The sequence below is a fragment of the Macaca nemestrina genome, chromosome 7 (assembly GCF_043159975.1).
Source record: "Macaca nemestrina isolate mMacNem1 chromosome 7, mMacNem.hap1, whole genome shotgun sequence".
NCBI classification, from domain to species: Eukaryota; Metazoa; Chordata; class Mammalia; order Primates; family Cercopithecidae; genus Macaca; species Macaca nemestrina.
In genome coordinates, this window is record NC_092131.1 from 19,132,651 (window position 1) to 19,153,851 (window position 21,201).

General features: G+C 36.2%; 1 protein-coding gene across 19 annotated transcripts in view; it reads left to right on the forward strand.

Moving 5' to 3' along the window:
• LOC105467670 (EMAP like 5) overlaps positions 1–21,201 on the forward strand; it is a 220,783-nt gene that overhangs the window by 86,732 nt on the left and 112,850 nt on the right. For all 19 annotated transcript variants that reach the window (XR_011625648.1, XR_011625649.1, XR_011625650.1 and 16 more), the window contains 2 exons: positions 8,056–8,193; positions 19,605–19,861. Coding sequence is in view for 16 of the 19 variants with exons in the window: in XM_071099741.1 (XP_070955842.1) it covers positions 8,056–8,193; positions 19,605–19,861 (395 nt within the window). In the remaining 3 variants the exon portion in view is untranslated. The remainder of the gene's footprint in view (positions 1–8,055; positions 8,194–19,604; positions 19,862–21,201) is intronic.

Genomic DNA, 21,201 nt, shown 5'->3' on the forward strand with positions numbered 1-21,201 from the left:
CGTGCTGCTGCATTCCAGCCTGGCAACAGAGTGAGACTCTGTCTCAAAAAAAAAAAAAAAAAGAAAGCTTAAAATACTCTGATTAAAACTTTAGTAGCTCATGGTATAACAAATGAACATAAGTAGTAAGTACTGAAAATTAATAGAATTATTAGTAATATGTTTTCTCTTATAAATATATGGAGTATGTTCCCTATCAGAGTGTACAGAACTACTTCCTTCTTTTTAACAGGAATATAATATTTCACTGCATGGATATACTGTAATTTATTCAACTAATCCATTACTGATGGAAGATTAGTTTCCTCCAGTTTTGTGTATTTTATAAATACAGGGCTTGCAATGAATATCATTATACATTTGTCATTTTGTACATGTGTGAATATCTCTGATAAATGTTTAGCAGTAATCAAAGGATGTGCGTATTTTAAATTTTGATAGATAAGGCCTTACATAGAGGCAGCAACAATTTATACACCTATCGTGAATATATTGCCAGTGCCTGTTTTCTCACACCCTTAACAGAACTAATTATAATACCAAAAGGTGAAAAATGATACCTTGTTATATTTTGAAAATGTGTATTTCTCTTATATTGAGGGTTGTTGGTATGTTTTTATATGTTTAGAGGACATTTTTTTCCTTGACCTGTTCAAATCCTTTGCCTATTTTCTATTAGTTCATAGATCTTTTTCTCTACTTGATTTTTTTTTTTTTTTTTTTTTTTTTTTTTTTGAGACGGAGTCTCACTGTGTCTCCCAGGCTGGAGTGCAGTGGCGTGATCTCGGCTCACTGCAAGCTCCGCCTCCCGGGTTCACGCCATTCTCCCGCCTCAGCCTCCCAAGTAGCTGAGACTACAGGCACCCGCCACCACGCCCAGCTAGTTTTTTGTATTTTTAGTAGAGACGGAGTTTCACCATGTTAGCCAGGATAGTCTCGATCTCCTGACCTCGTGATCCACCTGCCTCGGCCTCCCAAAGTGCTGGGATTACAGGCTTGAGCCACCACACCTGGCCTCTCTACTTGATTTTAAATAAGATCTAATGATATCTGTCTATATATTAAAGAAATTAGAAACCGTGTCTGGGATAGTGGTTCTCAAAGTGTGGTTCCTTGACGAGCAACATCAGCATTACCTAAGAACTTGTAAGAAATGCATATTCTCAGGCCTTTTACAGGACCTAATACCAGAAATTGAGCAATTTGTGATTTCAGAAGCCTTCCAAGTGACTACAATATACTCAAAAGTTTGAGAACCACTGATCAATTTTAGGAGTTGAAATTTGTTTCCCCCAATTTGTCTTTTTTTTCTCCCTGATTTCATCTGTAAATATTTCAGTTTGTATCTTTAAAAGATATCTCAAACATCACCACAATACTCTTATCACATAGTGTTCTCTATCTAGCTGGTATAGAAATTCCCGATTGTCTCATAAAATATTTTTATGATTTCTTAAAATCAGGATCCAAATGAGCTTCATGTATTGCGTTTGTTGGTATGTCTTTTCAGTCTCTTTTATTCTACAGCTTTCTTCCTTCCCTTTTTGTTGTTCTTACAGTTTATTCAGGGTTTCCCACATTCTGGATTTGGCTAATTGCACACCCATAGTGTATTTTAACATAGTCTGTGTTCCTTGTGTCCTGTAAATTGGTAGTTAGATTTAGAGATTTGATGAGATACAGTTATGAATTTTCACCAAGGATATTTCCTAGGTGGTGATGTACTCCTGCTTGATGGTATGTAATGTGTAGTCTCCGTTTTTTCTGGTAGCGACCATTGATGATGATTGTCTAGGTCAGTGTTTCCCGACCTTTTTTCATTGTCACTTTCTTACTTTTTTTTTTATTGATCACACCCTCACTTTGAAATTTTAAGACCATAGACAACTGTGTATCTCTTTTTGTATTGTGGTCCGTTAAGAGAACACAAACCATTGTGTAATATTTAAGATATTTTACCCCTAAGAATTCATTTTTACCCCCTTTCATGAAATATTACCCCCGTTGAGAATACATGGCCTAAGTCTATCATTTTAATAAGTGTTTCAAATGGTGGCATTCTAATACTTATATTTACCACTCATTATTCATTTGTTAGCTGTAGTATTTCTATAAAGAGAATTTCTTCTCATCAATTATTTATTTATCCTGGGTATAATAAAAGCAGAAAAGTGCTTAATTCTTTCTGTATATTTACCAATTTAAAAAAGTTAGGTGGTTCCCTAGAATCCTTTCTATAAACTTTCCACATTTCTTGCCATTTTTTTCTGTAGGGTTGTTGATCTTTTTCTCCTTTTACTTTTAGTAGCTCTTTATATATTATGGATGTTAACTCTTTGCCTATAATGTAAATTGCAAGTAATTTCAATAGTTTGTTACTTGCTTTTTCTTTTTTTTACTTCATGTAGGTTGTTTTAGGTAAGCAAAAATTCTTGTTGTGTTGTTATTTTTTATATAGCTGAATTTAGGATTCTATCATAGAGAAATCTTCCCAAAAATTATTTAAAAAAAATTTTCAATATATTCTTCCGGTACATTAGTGGTTATATTTTTATGTTTAACTCCTAATCTATGTAAAGCTTCCTTTAGTGTAAGGAGTAAGATGACCTAATTGTTTCCAGATAATTATTGATGTTTTTTATGGTATGCTAATCAGTCATGCCATTTACTGTCATTGTGCCAGTCTATTTTTGGGGTTTGGAAGATGGCATAGGTCATATGTCTGTAAACTTACTGTGGGGACTACACCTTACTCTGTGCTTTGCTAAGAACTATTCATAATCCTTTCATTGTAGAACTGCTATTACCAAGTGCTACCTAGCTGCTGCCAATAGGACAACTGTTTCTTTAAAAAGTAATTGTTCAGACTACTGTTTCTGTTATTGGTGGCCAGTTTATTTGGAATAAAACAACTTCCAATGAAAACAACTAAAGATGTTAGTTAAAATGTAAATCACCTTAAAACCTTCCTAGAACTGACAAGATAATGAGGAGCTATCCAGCCAATTTGTGAAAGAAAATGGGCATCTAGGGGGTCATTGTGCCAAAGCTGCTTTTTGCCCTGAAGACATTTTTCCTTTGGGTAAACTTGACCTTTGTTTATGGCTTTCTCTTGGAGCACAAGGGACAGACAAGACCGAGCATTTGCCAAAGGAGGATAGTCCAACATATGCTGCTAAAGCTATAAATTAAGCTCCAAAAAATATCTGCTGCAGATTTGTGTGGGAATGGAGACCTCAATTCCTGTTTTAAGTTTTGATAGCACAGGAGTATATAAAGCAGCTTGATATTGTTATTCAAATAGCATTAATTGTCCAAATGACTTTACCACAATAAAGTTTCACATTACATTATGCTGCTTTTGCCTTATAATTTTAGGTTGAATTCATTAGGTAACAGTATTGAGTCTTCAGTAGAAGCTAAGTTCCAAATCCATTCATGTTTAATAATATCGCTAGAACCTGGGAGGCTGAGGTTGCAATGAGCTGAGATCGTGCCACTGCACTCCAGCCTGGGAAACAGAGCCAGACTTCGTCTCGAAAGAGAGAGAGAGAGAGAGAGAGAGGCAATTCTTCATAATTCAGAAAAATTTCAATCTTGATTCTGAGATCAGAAAATCAATAAAACTTTACCACTGCTAAGCCATTTAACTGCTGTGTTAGCGCAAGTCAGGATTTTCTACTTCTGTATCTGGCAAAAATTCACAGAACTGACAGTGGTTAGTTAAATCCACAGGAGCAAATGAAGTTCACCATTAACGCTATTGGTTAAAAAAACAAGAGACAGTCTTATTTTTTTCTTTGCTAAGTACGTGCTAAAGAATAATACAATGAATACGCACAGGCTTTAAACCCCTTACATTTTCATAATCTGTAAATTTCTTTAAGCCATTTTTTTCTGTACCTATTTTTTCCCACCATCAGTTAGTTATAATTCATCTTAGCAGATTCCAATTTAGGTTGTATTGAATTAGTGTTTTCTCAATGATTTTGAAAATATTCTTGTCTATAGTTGTTTCATGCAGACTATTCATGAAAGCAAATTCTTGTCACTTCACACTTGGCATTGACTCCTCAAATAAACAATTGAGTAGTATCTGTAACATCTGTTAACCCATCAAGAATCAAGGAAAACCACTCAAAATTATTTATCTTGTTTTTAAATTATTGGTAGTGTTCCCAATATTCTCAACTTTTGGAGCAACTGTTCTCATGGAAAGGCTGTAACAGTCTTAAGTCTGTTTTCTCTGGACAGATTTCTGAAGCTGCTGCAATTCAAAATGATTTACCATTTTCATTACCAATAAGTAGCTTTCCTTGCTTGGCTAACAGATCAACCACTCAGAAACTTACTTCTCTTGCAACCTCATTGTATTTTTAAATTTGTAAATAAATTCTGTCATGAGATATTCTGTTTTAAATTTTCTAATTTTTCTGAGCTTACCTGTGAGTTGGAAAAATTGTGATGAGTGCTTAGTCTGATAATTTATATTTGTATCCTTTTAGCACAGCTACAGTGTCATTGCATAATAAACCTAATGCTTTGCCATCTAATTCAATAACAGTATAGGCCATGCTCAACTGTGCCTTAAAAATGTAACATTCTAAGTCCCATATGAATATACATTGGTAAACAAAAATAATAACAAAATGTTACTATATGGTAGTACAGATAGCCCTCAAAATTTTGACAAGTTGTAACTGTGTCACTGAAAATTGTAATGTACTGAGGAGCAGTCCAAAGTGATGAGAGTGTATCATCTCTTTCCCAATATCTCAACTCTGCCTCTGTAGTGTGATATAAAGACAGTATGTAAGCCATAGACAATATGTTAAAAAAACAAAAACAAACAAACAAACAAAAAACAGGACCGAGTGTGGTGGCTCATGCCTGTAATCCCAGCACTTTGGGAGATGGAGGCATGTGGATCACATGAGGCCAGGAGTTCAAGACCAGCTTGGCCAACATGGCAAAACTCTGTCTCTGCTGAAAATAAGCCAGGCATGGTGGCACACGCTTGTAATCCCAGCTACTCAGGAGGGTGAGGCACAAGAATCGCTTGAACCTGGGAGGCAGAGGTTGCAGTGAACTAAGATTGCACCAGCACTCCAGCCTGGGTGACAAAGTGAGACTCTGTCTCAAAAAAAAAAAGAAAAAAAAAACCAAATAAGTATACACCTATACTTCCATGAAACTTTATTTACAGACACAGAAAGTAGAATTTCAAATAATTTTCTTGTGTTTCAAAATTTTATTAAAACATTTTTTTCAACCATTTAAAAATGTAAAAATTATTCTTAGCTTTCAGACTGTACAAAAATAGGCAGCAGGCCTGGTTTGGCCCACAGGACATGGTTTGCTGTCCCTTGTGGTAAGAGCGTAGAATGTCACCAGCAAATATCATATTTAATGTTGAAGTATTGAAGATTTTCCTTTGAAATCAGGAAAAAGACAGTTATGCTCATTTTCACCATTCTGTTCAGCTATAGACTAGAAATCTTGGTCAATATAGTAAGGCCAAATGTGTATATGTATAGCATGTATATGTATGTGTATATATATGTACGCATACACATACACACACACACAGATTGGAAAGGAAAAAACAACTGCCATTCTCAGTTGGTTATATATATGTATATGATGTGTTTATATATATAGAAAAATTCAAAGGAAAATAAGATGAATTACTGGAATTGAAAAGAGAGTTTAGCAAATTTTCTGGATATGAAAACAATATACAAAAATAGTTTTTCCTATAAACTAGTAACAATTTTAAAAATATAAAGCATTTAGAAAATCTACTTAGTTTTGGTGATCTTTTTCTAATGTCTTGGGGTAGATGCCTATTCATTAAATTGTAGCCTTTGTTTATTTATAATGTAGTTATTCTTTGCTATTTTTGGGGAGATTCGTTCCAGGACCCCCTGCAGATATCATAATCCATGGATGTTCAAGTCCATTATATAAAATGATATATAATTTGAACATCCTCCAAAATACAGTTACTCTTTGAACAACACAGGTTTGAACTGCATGGGTCCACTTACAGGTGGATTTTCTTCCACCTCTGCCACCCCGAGATCATAAGACAAGCCTCTCCTCTTCCTCCTCCTTAGCCTACACAATGTGAAGATGATGAGGATGTAGACTTTTATGATGATCCACTTCTACTTAATGAAGAACAATTATATTTTCTCTTCCTTATGATTTTCTTAATTATGTTTTCTCTAGCTTAATTTATTGTAAGTATGCAGTATTAGTACATATAATGCACAAAAGTGTATGTTAAACAACTGTTTGTGTTATTGATAAGACTTCCAGTCAACAGTAGGTTATTAGTAGTTAAGTGTTTGGAGAGTCAAACGTTAGACATGGCTTTTTGATGGCATGGGGATTGGTGCCTCTAACTGTTGCATTATTCAAGGGTCAACTGTACTTTAAATCTCTAGATTACTTATAATACCTAATACAGTGTAAGTGCTGTGTAAATAGTTGTTATACCATATTGTTTAGGGAATAATGACAAGAAAAAAAGTCTGTACATGTTCAGTACAAATGCAGCCATCATAGGCCTAACTACATTTTCCATCCATGGTTGGTTGAATTTGTAGTTGAAGAACCCATGGATACAGAGGGCCAACTGTATATGCATTTAAAGCTCCCAAAAGTTCCTCCTAAGTACTGTTTCAGCTATATTTCACAAGTTTTGATTTTAAGCAGTTTTATAACTTACTTCAAAATAGTAACAAATCATTAAGAATTCATCTTTGTCTTTGTATTTTAGATTATATGGAAGTATAATTCTTAATTTTCAAACAATGGGTATCTTCTACCTATCTTTTTTGTTGATTTCTAGCATTGTGGATTCTGAATTTGGATAGTTTTAAACACTAGACTGTATGTACATAAGGATATATACACGTGTGTCTACACACACACTCTCTCTCCCTTTGGTCAGGATAGAAACAACCTACCTAAAAGTGAAAGAATCAATGTTACTGCATTGTTTAAAAATGCATTGTATTGGCTCGGTGTGGTGGCTCACACCTGTAATCCCAGCACTTTGGGAGGCCAAGGTGGGTGGATCACCTATGGTTGGGAGTTCGAGACTAGCCTGACCAACTAGAGACCAAACCCGTCTCTACTACAAATACAAAATTAGCCAGGCGTGGTGAGATGCATGCCTGTAATCCCAGCTACTTGGGAGGCTGAGGCAGGAGAATTGCTTGAACCCGGGAGGCAGAGGTTGCAGTGAGCCAAGATCACACCATTGCACTCCAGCCTGGACAACAGGAACAAAACTCTGTCTCAAAAAAAAAAAAAAAAAAAAAATTGCAGTGTATCACACTACAGATGCAGAGTTGAGATATTGGGAAAGAGATGGTACACTCACATCATTTTGCACTGCTCCTCAGCTTATTACAAATTTCAGTGACACAATTACAACTTGGCAGAATTTTGAGCGCTATGTGCATTACCACATGGTGACATTATTATTTATCACCAGTGCATACTCATCATGTTGAAATAAGAGGAAAAAGATAAAATTGGACTTTAAATGTTACATTTTTAAGGCACAATGGAGTATGGACTTTACTGGTTTTCAATTAGATGGCAAAACATTGTGTTTATTATGCAGTGACACTATAGCTGTGCTAAAAGGATACCAAAACAACAACAACAAAATGTAGCCAGGTTGGGTGGCACACTCCTGTAGTCCCAGCTTCTCGTGAGGCTGAGGCTAGAGGATCGCTTGAGCCCACAGGGTCAAGGTTATAGTAAGCTATGATCACGCCACTGCACTCCAGCCTGAGTGACAGAGTGACGTGATGTCGCCAAAAAAATTAAAAGCAAAAGATTCTATCAACTTCTGTCATTTAAGCATGAACAGTTCCCATTTTCATAGTTAAGAATTTCTTGCCACAAAACAGATAGTTAAGATACCTAGATTTATCTTAATTAAGATGAGATTATTATTTTAACCAAAATATTTTTATTAAAGTATGCATTAGCTAACTATTCTTTTTTTATTTTTAAAATTAAATTTTACAGGATATGGAGCCTAGTAGATCATGCATTAATAGCAAGGTGTAATATGGAAGAACCAATTCGTTGTGCAGCTGTCAATGCAGATGGAATCCATCTTGCCCTTGGAATGAAGGATGGCTCATTCACTGTACTTAGAGTAAGGTATGGTATTAGGGTAGAAATAGAAACACATAGTAATTTGCTCTTCAGTGATACAGAATATATAATGCTTTTTGTTTTTATCCATTTATCCTTTTCTCTTCCCCTTCTTATTAATATATCTATTTCAGATATTAATTTCATGAAGTATAAAAATATATTTATAAAAGTAGCTTTGTCTGAAAAATAAACTCAGAAACCTTGGTTTGGAGGGTTAAGAATGCTTAATAGATTAATGGCTAAAATTTTGAGCTATAAAATTTGGGTCCCAACTACTTTTTCCTGTTAATATAGATTTTTAGTAATGATCCCTTGCCATTTAACAAGCTGAGGCTGTTAAAATGGGTTAATTTTGTTGTTGTTGTTATTGTTGTTGTTATTATTTACAGCTTTATGCTTTAAAAAATGCTTCCATCTCTTTTGTTTGAGCAATTAGAAAAATTTAAAGAATTGGTAAAGCAGTTAACATTTTGTGTTGAATTATAGATAGATAAATTCAATTGAATTCTATGTAGCCAGTAAGAAATTTGCTGTAGATCCACACATGTTCACAGGATAAGTACTTATGAAGTCTTTCTTCTCTGCCTCAGTGAATGGTAAGATCCTTCGCTCAGTTGCTCAGTTCAAAAACTATTAACACGGTTTTCTCTTTTGCCTCCCCTATGTAGTTAATTCAAGAGTTCTGGAGAGTCTACTTCCGAAATAGCTCTCAAATTAATCTCGTTCCTTCTGTTCTCACCATTGTACTCTTGTGTAGGCTTCTGTCATCTACTAACTGGATTGGTGGAACAGCCTCGTAGCTGATCTTCTTACCTCCTGTTTTGCTTCCCTCAAGACCTTTCTTCACTCCACAGTGATGGTGATTCCTTTTCAAACATGTTTGTGTGCTTTCCTCTTGTTTCTAAAGTATGATAAAGGCTTTGTACTGTCCTTAGGATGAAGCTCATAATCCTTCACATGGTATGTAGTGCCCATCTTTCCAGCCTATTTCTCAGTACCCAGTTTCTTTCATCTATAGGAAACTCCTTTCCTATATTACTGTGCCATACAGTGTATCTTCAAAACTTATTCACTCATTTTAACTGAAACTTTGTACTCTTTAACCAACATCTCCCCATTAGGACAGATACATTATGTTTTCTTGTACTTCTGAGTTTCTACACATGCTGATTCCCCTTTCTCAGACCGGTTTTTATAATGAGATATGCTGAGACTTTTCTCTTAAATTAACATTGTTTATTGTGGTAAAATATATAAACTTCACATTTCAAACATTTTTAAATGTAAAATCCAGTGCCATTAAGTACATTCACATTGTTGTGCAACCATCACCACCCTCTAGCTTCAGAACTTTTTCATCTTCCCAAATGGAAACTCTGTACCCAGTAAAAAATGATACCCATTGTTCTATCTCCTAAGCCCCTGACAACCATCATTCTACTTTCTGGGTCTCTACGAAAGACATAATTTGACTACTCTAGGTACGTCATATTTAAAAAAATATGAATATAACATTTGAATATAAATTAAAGCTTTTTCCCCAGAGCTCTATAAATATGTCATATTACTTTATTTTGTCATGCTGAAACAGCTTCTTAAACAGAGATGAAAGACTATGAAACCTCCCTGTTGGGCTATCCATACTATTATAATTTGGGCACTGATTTGATCATTGATTCTAGAATCTCTGTAACTATCATCATCTAAGATTAAACGTCTGTTCTTTTTCTCATTGGTTGTTTAATTTCTTTGGAGGCTGCTCTTTAGTTTTGCAGGTTAGAAATATTAGAAACACCTGGTCATTACTTATGAATAATAATTAATATTCATGATCAGCTTCATTTTTTCTTGTCTGTAAGAACTGAAAGTATTGGAAGTGCTGGAATTGGAGTGCTCACTTATAGAGGTTTTACAAGAATTTAAGATGCATGTAAAACACTTAAGAATTCCTATCATATAGCTGGTATGCATTCAAAAGTAGTGATTTTTTTTAGTTATACATTTACTTGCTCTTTCAGTTATTGAATGCAGTAGACTGGCTGAAAAGGTATTTATTCCTAATAAGGCTGTATTTTAGCACCTGAATCCAACTTGCTAATAGTATTGAAAGGGTTATTCTGATTATTAAATGCCTTTAAAGGTGAACCACAAAATTCTAACTCAGAAAATGGTCTTCTTAATCCATCTGAATTTACCTGGTTACTATTTCTTCTTGATTTGCTTTGTATTCTCCGTATGGTAAAGCAGGATTCATTACTAAACATAACTTTTTTTTTTTTTTTTTTTTTTTTTTTTTTTTTTTTTTTGAGATAGAGTCTTGCTTTGTCACAAGGCTGGAGTACAGTGCTGCAATCTCGGCTCACTGCAACCTCTGCCTCCCAGGTTCAAGAGATTCTCCTGCCTCAGCCTACCGAGTAGCTGGGACTACAGGTGCGCGCCACCACGCCCAGCTATTTATTTATTTATTTTTTTTTTGTATTTTTAGTAGAGATGGGGTTTCACCATGTTATCCAGGATGGTCTTGATCTCCTGACCTTGTGATCCGCCTGCCTCAGCCTCCCAGAGTGGTGGGATTACAGGCCTGAGCTACGGTGCCCGGCTCATAACATATTAAAGTACCTGCACCAGGAGTGGAGTTGATGTTAGAGTTGGAAGAAAATAGAATGAATTAGAATCTCACATCATGATTCTTAAATTAGTATATAAGATGGTGTGCCAGGGTAAAGCCACAGTATCTTCTTAAAACTTATCTTTTCTTCATAATAAAAACTGTTAACAATTTTAAAAGTATTTTGTAACCAGTCTGCCTTTTTAAAAATTTATTTTTGTGTACCCCCAGCTTCATTAAGGCATAATTAACGAAAACTGTATATATTTACGAAATACAACATGAGATTTTGGTTATACTTTGTGAAATGATTACATCAAGCTAGTTAATATATCCATCACCTCACATACTTAACCACTTAAAGGGTGCGAACATTTAAAATTTGTCTTAGCAATTTTCAAGTATATTCTACATTATTATTAACTCTGATCACCGTGCCATACAGTATATCTTCAGAACTTATTCACTCGTTCTAACTGAAACTTTGTACTTTTTAACCAACATCTCCCCATTTCCCACCCGTACTCCTAATCCCTGTTAACCACCAATCTACTCTCTGCTATGTTTGACTTTTTTAGATTCCAGATATAAGTGAGATCATGCAGTATCTGTCTTTCTCTGCCTGGTTTATTTCACTAAGCATAATGTACACCAGGTTCATCCATGTTGTAGCAAATGACAGGATTTTCTTCCTTTTCTAAAATTATTTTTAAAAATTTTTGTAGAGCCTAGGCCTCACTATGTTGCCCAGGCTTGTCTCAAACTCCTGGCCTCAAGCAATCCTCCCGCCTAAGCTTCTGAAAATGCTGGGATTATAGGCGTGAGCCACTGTGCCCAGCTGATTTTCTTCCTTTTTAAGAATGAATAGTATATCTATTTCTTTATTCATTCATACACTGATGGACACTTAGGTTGGCTTGAGGGAAGGGGTGACATGAGTAATGTAAAACTGTCTTTCCCCCCTTCTTCAAATATGTCTTTCCTTATTGCTGTGTTACACACAGATTCTATAATCTCTCACCATGTTTTCTTAGCTCTTACGAACATATTTTTTATTTTAATTTTTATTTTAAGTTACAAGGTACATGTGTAGGATGTGCAGGTTTGTTACGTAGGTAAACATATGCCATGGTGGTTTGCTGCATCACCTAGGTGTTAACCCATTTATACCGGAGGTTGCAAATTTTTTTTTTTTTAATGAAAAATCAGACCTTGGCAATGACCTTGAGCTGTAAGATATAAATAATTCCCACAAGCTTGGCATTCCAGTAATGGAGCACCAGGCATAAATGGTTTGAGCTCAGTATGCATTAGCTATTTTTCCTAATGCTCCCCCTCCCCCACCCCACCCCCTGAAAGGCCTCAGTGTGTGTTGTTCCTCTCCCTGTGTCCATATGTTCTCATTGTTCAGCTCTCACTTATAAGTGAGAATATGCGGTGTTTGCTTTTCTGTTCCTGCATTAGTTTGCTGAGGATAATGGCTTCTTGCTCCATCCTTGTCCCTGCAAAGGACATGATCTCTTTCCTTTTAATGGCTGCATAGTATTCCAAGGTATACTTGTACCACTTTCTTTATCTGGTCTATCATTGATGGGCATTTGGGTTGATTCCATGTCTTTGTTATTGTGAATAGTGCTGCAATAAACATACACATGCATGCATCTTTGTAATAGAATCATTTATATTTCTTTGTGTATATACCCAGTAATGGGATTGCTGGGACAAATGGTATTTCTGGTTCTAGATCTTTAAGGAATTGCCACACCATCTTCCACAATGGTTGAACTAATTCACATTCCTGCCAACAGTGTAAAAGCATTCCTCTTTCTCTTCAACCTCACCAGCATGTGTTGTTTCTTGACTTTTTAATAATTGTCATTCTGACTGACATGAGATGGTATCTCAATGTGGTTTTGATTTGCATTTTTCTAATGCTCGGTGATATTGAGCTTTTTTACATACGTTTCTTGGCCACATAAATGTCTTCTTTTGAGAAGTGTCCGCTCATGTCCCTTCCCCACTTTTTAATGGGGTGGTTTGTTTTTTTCTTGTAAATTTGCTTAAGTTCCTTGTTGACTCTGGATATTAGACTTTTGTCAGATGGATAGATTGCAAAAATTTTTTCCCACTCCGCAGGTTGCTTCTTTGCCCTGATGATAGTTTCTTTTATTGCACAGAAACTCTTTAATTAGATCCCATTTGTCAATTTTTGCTTTTGTTGCAGTTGCTTTTAACGATTTCATCATGAAATCTTTGCCCATGCCTATGAACTGAGTGGTATTGCCTAAATTTTCTTCTAGGGTTTTTATAATTTTGTGTTTTACATTTAAGTCTTTAATCCTTCTTGAGTTAATTTTTGTATAAGGTATAAGGAAGGGGTCCAGTTTCAGTTTTCTGCATATGGCTAACCAGTTTTCCCAGCACCATTTATTGAATAGGAAATCCTTTCCCCATTGCTTGTTTTTGTCAGGTTTGTTGAAGATCAGATGGTTGTAGATGTGTGGTCTTATTTCTGAATTCTCTATTCTGTTCCATTGGTCTATGCATCTGTTTTTATACCAGTATCATGCTGTTTTGGTTACTGTAACCTTGTAATACAGTTTGAGGTCCAGTAGCATGATGCTTCCTGCCTTGTTCTTTTTGCTTAGGATTGACTTGGCTGTACGGGCTCTATTTTGGTTCCATATGATTTCTTAAGTAGTTTTTTTTCTAATTCTTCAAAGAATATCAGTAGTAGTTTAATGGGAATAGCATTGAATCTATAAATTACTTTGGGCAGTATGGCAATTTTCGTGATACTCGTTCGTCCTATCCAGGAGCATGGAATATTTTCATTTGTGTTCTTTTTTATTTCCTTGTGCAGTGGTTTGTAGTTCTCCTAAAGACGCCTTTTACTTCCCTTATTAGCTGTATTCCTAGGTATTTTATTCTCTTTGTAGCAATTGCAAATGGGAGTTCATTCATAATTTGGCTCTCTGCTTGCCTGTTGTTGGTGTATAGGAATGCTTGTGACTTTTACACATTGATTTTATATCCTGAGACTTTGCTGGAATTGCTTATCAGCTTTAGAAGCTTTTGGGCTGAGACGATGGAGTTTTCTAGATACAGGATCATGTCATCTGCAAACAAAGACAATCTGAATTCCTCTCTTCCTATTTGAATACACTTTATTTCTTTTTCTTGTCTCATTTCCCTGGCCAGAACTTCAATACTGTGTTGAATAGGAGTGGTGAAGAGAGGACATCCTTGTCTTGTGCCAGTTTTCAAGGGGAATGTTTCCAGCTTTTGCATATTCAGTATGATATTGGCTGTGGGTTTGTCATAAACAGCTTATTATTTTGGGGGCTGTTCCTTCAATACCTAGTTTATTGAGAGGTTTTAACATGAAGGGATGCTGAATTTTATCAAAGGTGTTTTCTGCATCTATTGAGATAATCATATGGTCTTTGTTTTCAGATCTGTTTATGTGATGAATTACGTTTATTGATTTGCGTTTGTTGAACCAGCCTTGCATCTCGGGGATGAAGCCTACTTGATTGTGGTAGATAAGCTTTTTGATGTGCTGCTGGATTCAGTTTGCCAGTATTTTATTGAGGATTTTTGCACTGATATTCATCAGGGATACTGGCCTGAAGTTTTTTGTTGGATCTCTGGCAGGTTTAGGTATCAAGATGTTGCTGGCCTCATAAAATGAGTTAGGGAGGAGTCCCTCCTTGTCAATTGTTGGGCTATTTCAGAAGAAAGGGTATCTGCTCCTCTTTGTATTTCTGATGGAATTCAGCTACAAATTCATCTGGTCCTAAGCTTTTTTTGGTTGGTAGGCTATTTATTAGTGCCTCAATTTTAGAACTTGTTAATGGTCTATTCAGGGATTCAGCTTCTTCCTGATTCAGTCTTTGGAGGGTGTATGTGTCCAGGAATTTATCCATTTCTTTTACATTTCCTGGTTTATATGCATAGAGGTGTTTATAGTATTCTCTGATGCTTGTTTGTATTTCTGTGGGGTCAGTGGTGATATCCCCTTTATCATTTGTTATTATGTCTATTTGATTCTTCTCTCTTTTCTCCTTCATTAGTCTAGCTAGCAGTCTATTTATTTTATTAATTTTTTCAAAAAACCAGCTCCTGGATTAATTAATTTTTTGAAGGGATTTTCATGTGTCTGTCTCCTTTGTGAAGGTATTTTTATGCATGGATGATTCAAATTGGTATTTCTGCAAGGGAAGTAGCATTGGAATGTCCTTTTCTACCATTTTGCTGTCCTCACTTCCCACCATTTTCTGTTAAAAAAATGCTCATATCATAGAGTCAAATGAAAACTTACAAATATTTTAAAATAGAAAATTATATATACACATATGGAACTTTGACTTATAGTAAGCTACACTGTGTTATCAACAGCAAACTCCTCAGAGGCACCCATTCCTTCTCATGAATAGTTAGGGAGACTTCATAATAGTGGAAGAGCTTGATTAGCAAGGCTAACAAATTATGCTGAAGATGGAGTAAGGTTTCCTACAGGGTATGGGATAGACTATTAATAGTTGTAAATATATAAAATTGTCATTTTGTTTATTGATTGATTGAGACAAGGTCTTGCTCTGTTGCCCAGGCTGGAGTGCAGTAACACAATCACAGCTCACTGCAGCCTCCAACTCCTGGGCTCAAGCGATCCTCCCATCTCAGCCTTCCAAGTAGCTGTGACTACTTGGAAGTAGCCACCATGCCTAGCTAATGTTTTAATTTTTTGTAGAGAGGTAGTCTTGTCATTTTGCCCACTTGATCTCAAACTCCTGGGCTCAAGCAATCCTCCTACCTTGGCCTCTGAAAGTGCTGGGATTACAGGCGTGAGCCACCATGCCCAGTCAAATTGTCATTTTAAATTCTATCAATGGCTAGCCACTTGTCTGTCTCTGACAGTGTTACTACCACATTTTATCAACTTTAAAAGGGATTGTGATCGTTTTTGCTGAAGAAATCACACATTCATTTAAATTTTTTTTCAAATTATTTATAGTTTTTCTGCTCTGCTTCTTGGGAGTAGTGAGTTCCAAAAGTTGTCTCCTGGCTTTAAAAAAGTAACTCTTTGTGTACGTCCATTATTTTTTCACATCAAATGGTTGGTTGCACCCCCACCAAAGAGCCCTATTAGAACATGCTCAGTGTGTCCCATATTAAGTTTCATGCCTCAAACCAAAGTGTCTCTCTCTTACATCACATTTCTACTTTCTTCCCTTTCACAGGAGTATTTCTCATAAAACTGTCTAACTTTAATCTCTCTTTTCCTCTAATTAACTTATCAACCTCTATCCTTTTTCCTATATGGCTTTTACTTTCAGCTTTATGTTGAAAAATTGTACCCTATGTCCCTAAAACTAGGAGACATTTTTCACTTCTCATTTAGCTTGAATTCCCAGCAGTATTTGATTCTCTTAACCACTTGCTGCTTCTCAAAATGCTTTCTCCCTTGGCTTTTAGGTGTTTGTTCTCTTTATGTTTTCAGCTTACTTCTCTAGCCCCATTTTCTTCATAGGCTAATTAACTTTTGCCCAGCAAGTAAATATTAGAGTTCCTCAAGGCTCAGGCCTAGAGTTACTCTTCTTTTTGCTCTATATTTTCTCTATATTTGCTCTATATTTTCTAGGTAGTCTCATTCTGCTAGTCTCATTCTGCCTCTGCCATCAGTTACCATGCATAGCCTGATGACCCCGGATGCACAGCTCCAGCCGTTATCTCAAAACTTGAGCTGTGCATATCCAGTTACTTATTTAACATCACTTGGATGTCTCAAAGGCACCTCCAACTCAGCATTTCCAAAACTGAACTCATGATATCCCTCCCAAACTGATCGTCTGTCCATGGACCCTATCCTAGTGAATGGCACCATTATCCATGTACCTAAGCAAAAACCTGGGCGTTTTCCTTGATACCTCTTTCTCCTGAACCTAACATCTGTAATCCATCACCGCCACATCCTGTTGATTTTGCTTTCCTAATTAATTTTCTAGGAACATTTTAATTAAGGTTTGTGAATAAGATTAGAATTGTATCTTTAACCTATAGTACGTATTATATCCTATAATAGTATGGAATATTATACTACATTGTATTTTAAAGAAGCTCACTTTTTTCTGAAGTCTGAGAAACCATCATCTGCAGTAACCTTCTAATTGGTCTTGATCCTATTAGTATGCTCCTTTAATTTTTTTTTTTTTTTGATATGGAGTCGCGCCCTGTCTTCCAGGCTGGAGTGCAGTGACGTGATCTCGGCTCACTGCAACCTCTGCCTCCCAGGTTCAAGTGATTCTCCTGCCTCAGCCTTCCAAGTAGCTGGGATTACAGGTGCATGCCACCATGCTGGGCTAATTTTTTGTACTTTTAGTAGAGATAGGGTTTCACCATCTTGGCCAGGATGGTCTCCATCTGACCTCGTGATCTGCCCACCTCGGCCTCCCAAAGTGCTGGAATTACAGGCATGAGCCACCACACCCAGCCTAATTTGTTTTTTTACCTTGGAACCAAATCAGCGATCTGACTGGTACATCTTATCCTAGCTTAACCTCACAAATTAAGGCCAAAAATCTTAACAAGACATATGAGGCCCCCTTCATGATTTTCCCTCAGCCTCCCTCAGCAGACTGAGTTCACACCAGAGGCCACTTGCTTGTGTCCATTCAACTACAGTGGCCGTTGCAAGCTGAACTTGAATACTTTCTCTTGCCATCACCTCTTTCACATCCTATTGTCTCTGCTGAAACATGGGTCTTTACCTCCAGTTCCTGTCTTCTGCTGAGCTAAATCTCATTCATTCATCGGAATAAAATGTAGACGTCATAGCTATCTACTCCACTTCCTTTGATATGTCTCCCCAGAATCACTCAGCTGGAAATGGATTGTTCTGTTGTATGCTCTGATCAACTCTGTACCTTTACTTTGTGATGTATTATGAACTGTTCATGTATGAGTATTCCCAGGCTTTTGCCTCCCTCTGCTTCTTAAAAGAAACCATAGTAATCATATATTAGTCTCCCAGAAGGCTTAATTCAGAATGTTTTTTAAAAATTAACAAATTTTCATCTAATAGTTGTCATCTTTCCTTTAAATTTGTCAGAGAAACTCTTCGTGTGAGAGAGTAGTCATATAATTCATAATATTGACATGGCAATATTATTCATACTAAAAAACCAATCAATCAACCAGAATCTCTCTCTGTTATCTTCTACCGTGTGTGTGTGTGTGTGTGCGCGCGCGCGTGCGTGTGTTGGTGAGCAGGGGGCATGTTAACAGAAAACCTTGGACATAAACCATTCTTCTCATTAATTGGGAGCAATTAAGTCTCTAGAACAAAAATGCTATAAAAAATACCAAAATACTTCTGAAGAATTTTCCAGAAGCATTTTGATGAAGGTCATGAAGGTGATTATAATTATAAAATTTTAAATAAAGGAGGCATAAAAAGTCAAAACTGCCAAATAGTGTCTTAAACTTTTCTTAAAAATCTTATTCCATATAGGGAGGAAGGAATGGATGGATGGATGGATGGATATGGAGCAAAGGGCAATAAGGTATATGGATTTAATGTTAACTTGAAGGAGTCCCTGGGAAATGCATAGGCAGCTGTATGAGTCTATGCATAGGAAGAGGACCCTGCAAAGAGGCAAAAGTGATGTTAACCAGGGAAACTTTAAAAAAAAAAAAAAGTACAGAAGGTTCGAAGAATGCAATCTTGGATTTATTTTGGGGCTCATTTTTCTATTTCTGTTTCTAACACTACTTTGATTAGGGTAATCACTAAGTACTATAATTAACAGGCCCACAGCTGTATAGTGACTCAAATACAACTGAAGATTAATTCTTGCCCATGTAACAGTCAGAAGTTGATGAAGGCAAAATTTATCTGGAGAAAAGTCTCTGACACTGATTGGAAATAAGAATTTTTACTTCCTCCTATCTTTTTTCCCTGCCTCTGCTTCTCCTCCTCCTGCCCACAAACTCCACAACTTTGGAAACTCAGTGGTGTTTTACTACATATTTTTCTATTTTTTGGCTGTTACTAATATCTGTATTATTTTGGATACTCCATAAGAAGTCATCATTGAAAAAAAGTTCCACTTCACTGCTCAACATGGTCCCTAATGGAGGAATGTGTGTTCTATTTAAAAAGGTCAAAAAAATTAACCAGGTACGGTGGTGTGCACCTGTAATCCCAGCTATTCGGGAGGCTGAGGCACGAGGTGAGAATCGCTTGAACCTAGGAGGTGGAGATTGCAGTGAGCCAAGATCGTGCCACTGGACTCCAGCCTGAGCAACAGACCCAGACTCTGCCTCAATAAAATAAAATAAGATAAAATAAAATAAAACTGAAGTAATATAGATGAATTCATCCTTTATTATTTCTTGAATGTAATTTTGCATATTTAGCTCCTTACAAAAAAAATTTTTTGAAAATTATAGTGTTTAAATTAAACATTTTTCATAAACTCCATATTTACAAAGAACTTCTTTTACCATAAAAATTTGTTACTTTATTTCCTTTATTCTTTGTTAACTCCAGAAATTTAGTATGGATCTCTAAAGTACTTAATTTAGAAACTGAAATTCAGCATTTTCCTGAACATTTGGCATATATTGTTTCCATGTATTTCTGTTCAGCAATGTATTGTTCCTGAATTAATACTACTTGTGTTATTTACGTTTATTTTTATAAACACTTGATACGGCTTCATAGTCATTTTAGACATGTTTGAAATGGAATTAATTCTGTTGTGACTTCTGTTCATGTAGTCTCATTTTTTCTTTTTAACAGAGATATGACGGAAGTTGTACATATTAAAGATAGGAAGGAGGCAATTCATGAATTAAAATATTCACCAGATGGAACTTACCTTGCTGTTGGATGCAATGACAGCTCAGTTGATATTTATGGAGTTGCTCAGCGTTATAAAAAAGTTGGCGAGTGTTTGGGATCCCTTAGTTTCATCACTCATCTGGACTGGTCTTCAGACAGTAGATATTTGCAGACAAATGATGGAAATGGGAAAAGACTTTTTTATAGAATGCCAGGTAACAATTTCTAGCAAATTATAGATTTCTAGTGCCTATACAATATTTTAGAGTTTTACTAGAAGCAGATTTTAAGTTACATTTGACATAGGAAATCAAAGAAGATCTGAGCTGGTATTTCAGGCATTGTAGACTTTTCTGTAAGGCTGCCTTATTATATTGAAATCCTTTTGGGTTTTTTCCAACTTTATTGAGGTATAATTGACATTAAAAAATTGTATATATTGAAAATGTACAATGTAAAGTTTTGATATATACATTGTGAAACAATTTCCTCAATCAAGCTAAATGATGTGTCGGTCACTTCACATAGTTACCATTTGTGTGTGTGTGTGGTGAGAACATTTAAATTCCACTCTCTTAGCAAATTTCAGATACATCATACAGTAACAGCATTATTAACCATAGTCAACACACTGTGTATTAGATCTTTTGAATTTATTCATCCTGTATAACTGAAACTTACATCTCCTTATATCCACCCCCACCTGGCCCCCACTTCTACCTCTCCCAGTCCTTGGCAACTACTACTCTAAATCCTTTGGTTCTTAATTAAAACTCCTTTGGCTGGAGGATCTAAAACAGATTCTCTCTTTATTGAATTCCATACCATGATCATAGTGTATGGTAAAGTACCACTGTATCTTAGAGAGTCAAAATGCCATTTTTGTGGGTGGAACTAATTAAGTGAATATAATTACTGGAAATGTGTGACCAATAAATTATTTGTTTTTTGTGTTTATCTCAAATAAACTTTGCAGGCTGGGCATGGTGGCTCACGCCTGTAATCCCAGCACTTTGGGAGGCCACAGTGTACCGACAGCTTGAGCCCAGGAGTTTGAGACCAGCCTGGGCAACATGGCAAAACCCCACCTTTACTAAAAATACAAAAACTAGCCGGGTATGGTGGTATGCACCTGTGGTCCCAGCTATTTGGGAGGTCGGGACGGGAGGGCCATTTGAGCTTGGAAGGATGAGGCTGCAGTGAGCTGTTATGTTGCCATTACACTCCAGCTAGGTAACAGATCAAGAGGCTGTCTCAAAAAAATAAATAAACTTTGCAAATATTAATAACTAACTAACTTTGAAAAACAGAATTTCAACCAAAAATTTTAAAAGAAGAATAGGCTATGTGCAGTGACTCATGCTTGTAATCCTAGCACTTTGGGAGGCCGAGGCGGGAGGATCTCTTGAGCCCAGGAGTTTGAGAACAGTCAGGGAACATGGTGAGACCCATCTCTACCAAAAAGAAAAAAGAAAGAGCAGGGTGTGGTGGCATGCACCTGCAGTGGGAGGATCATTTCAGCTGGGAGTTCAAGGCTGCAGGGAGCCAAGATCAT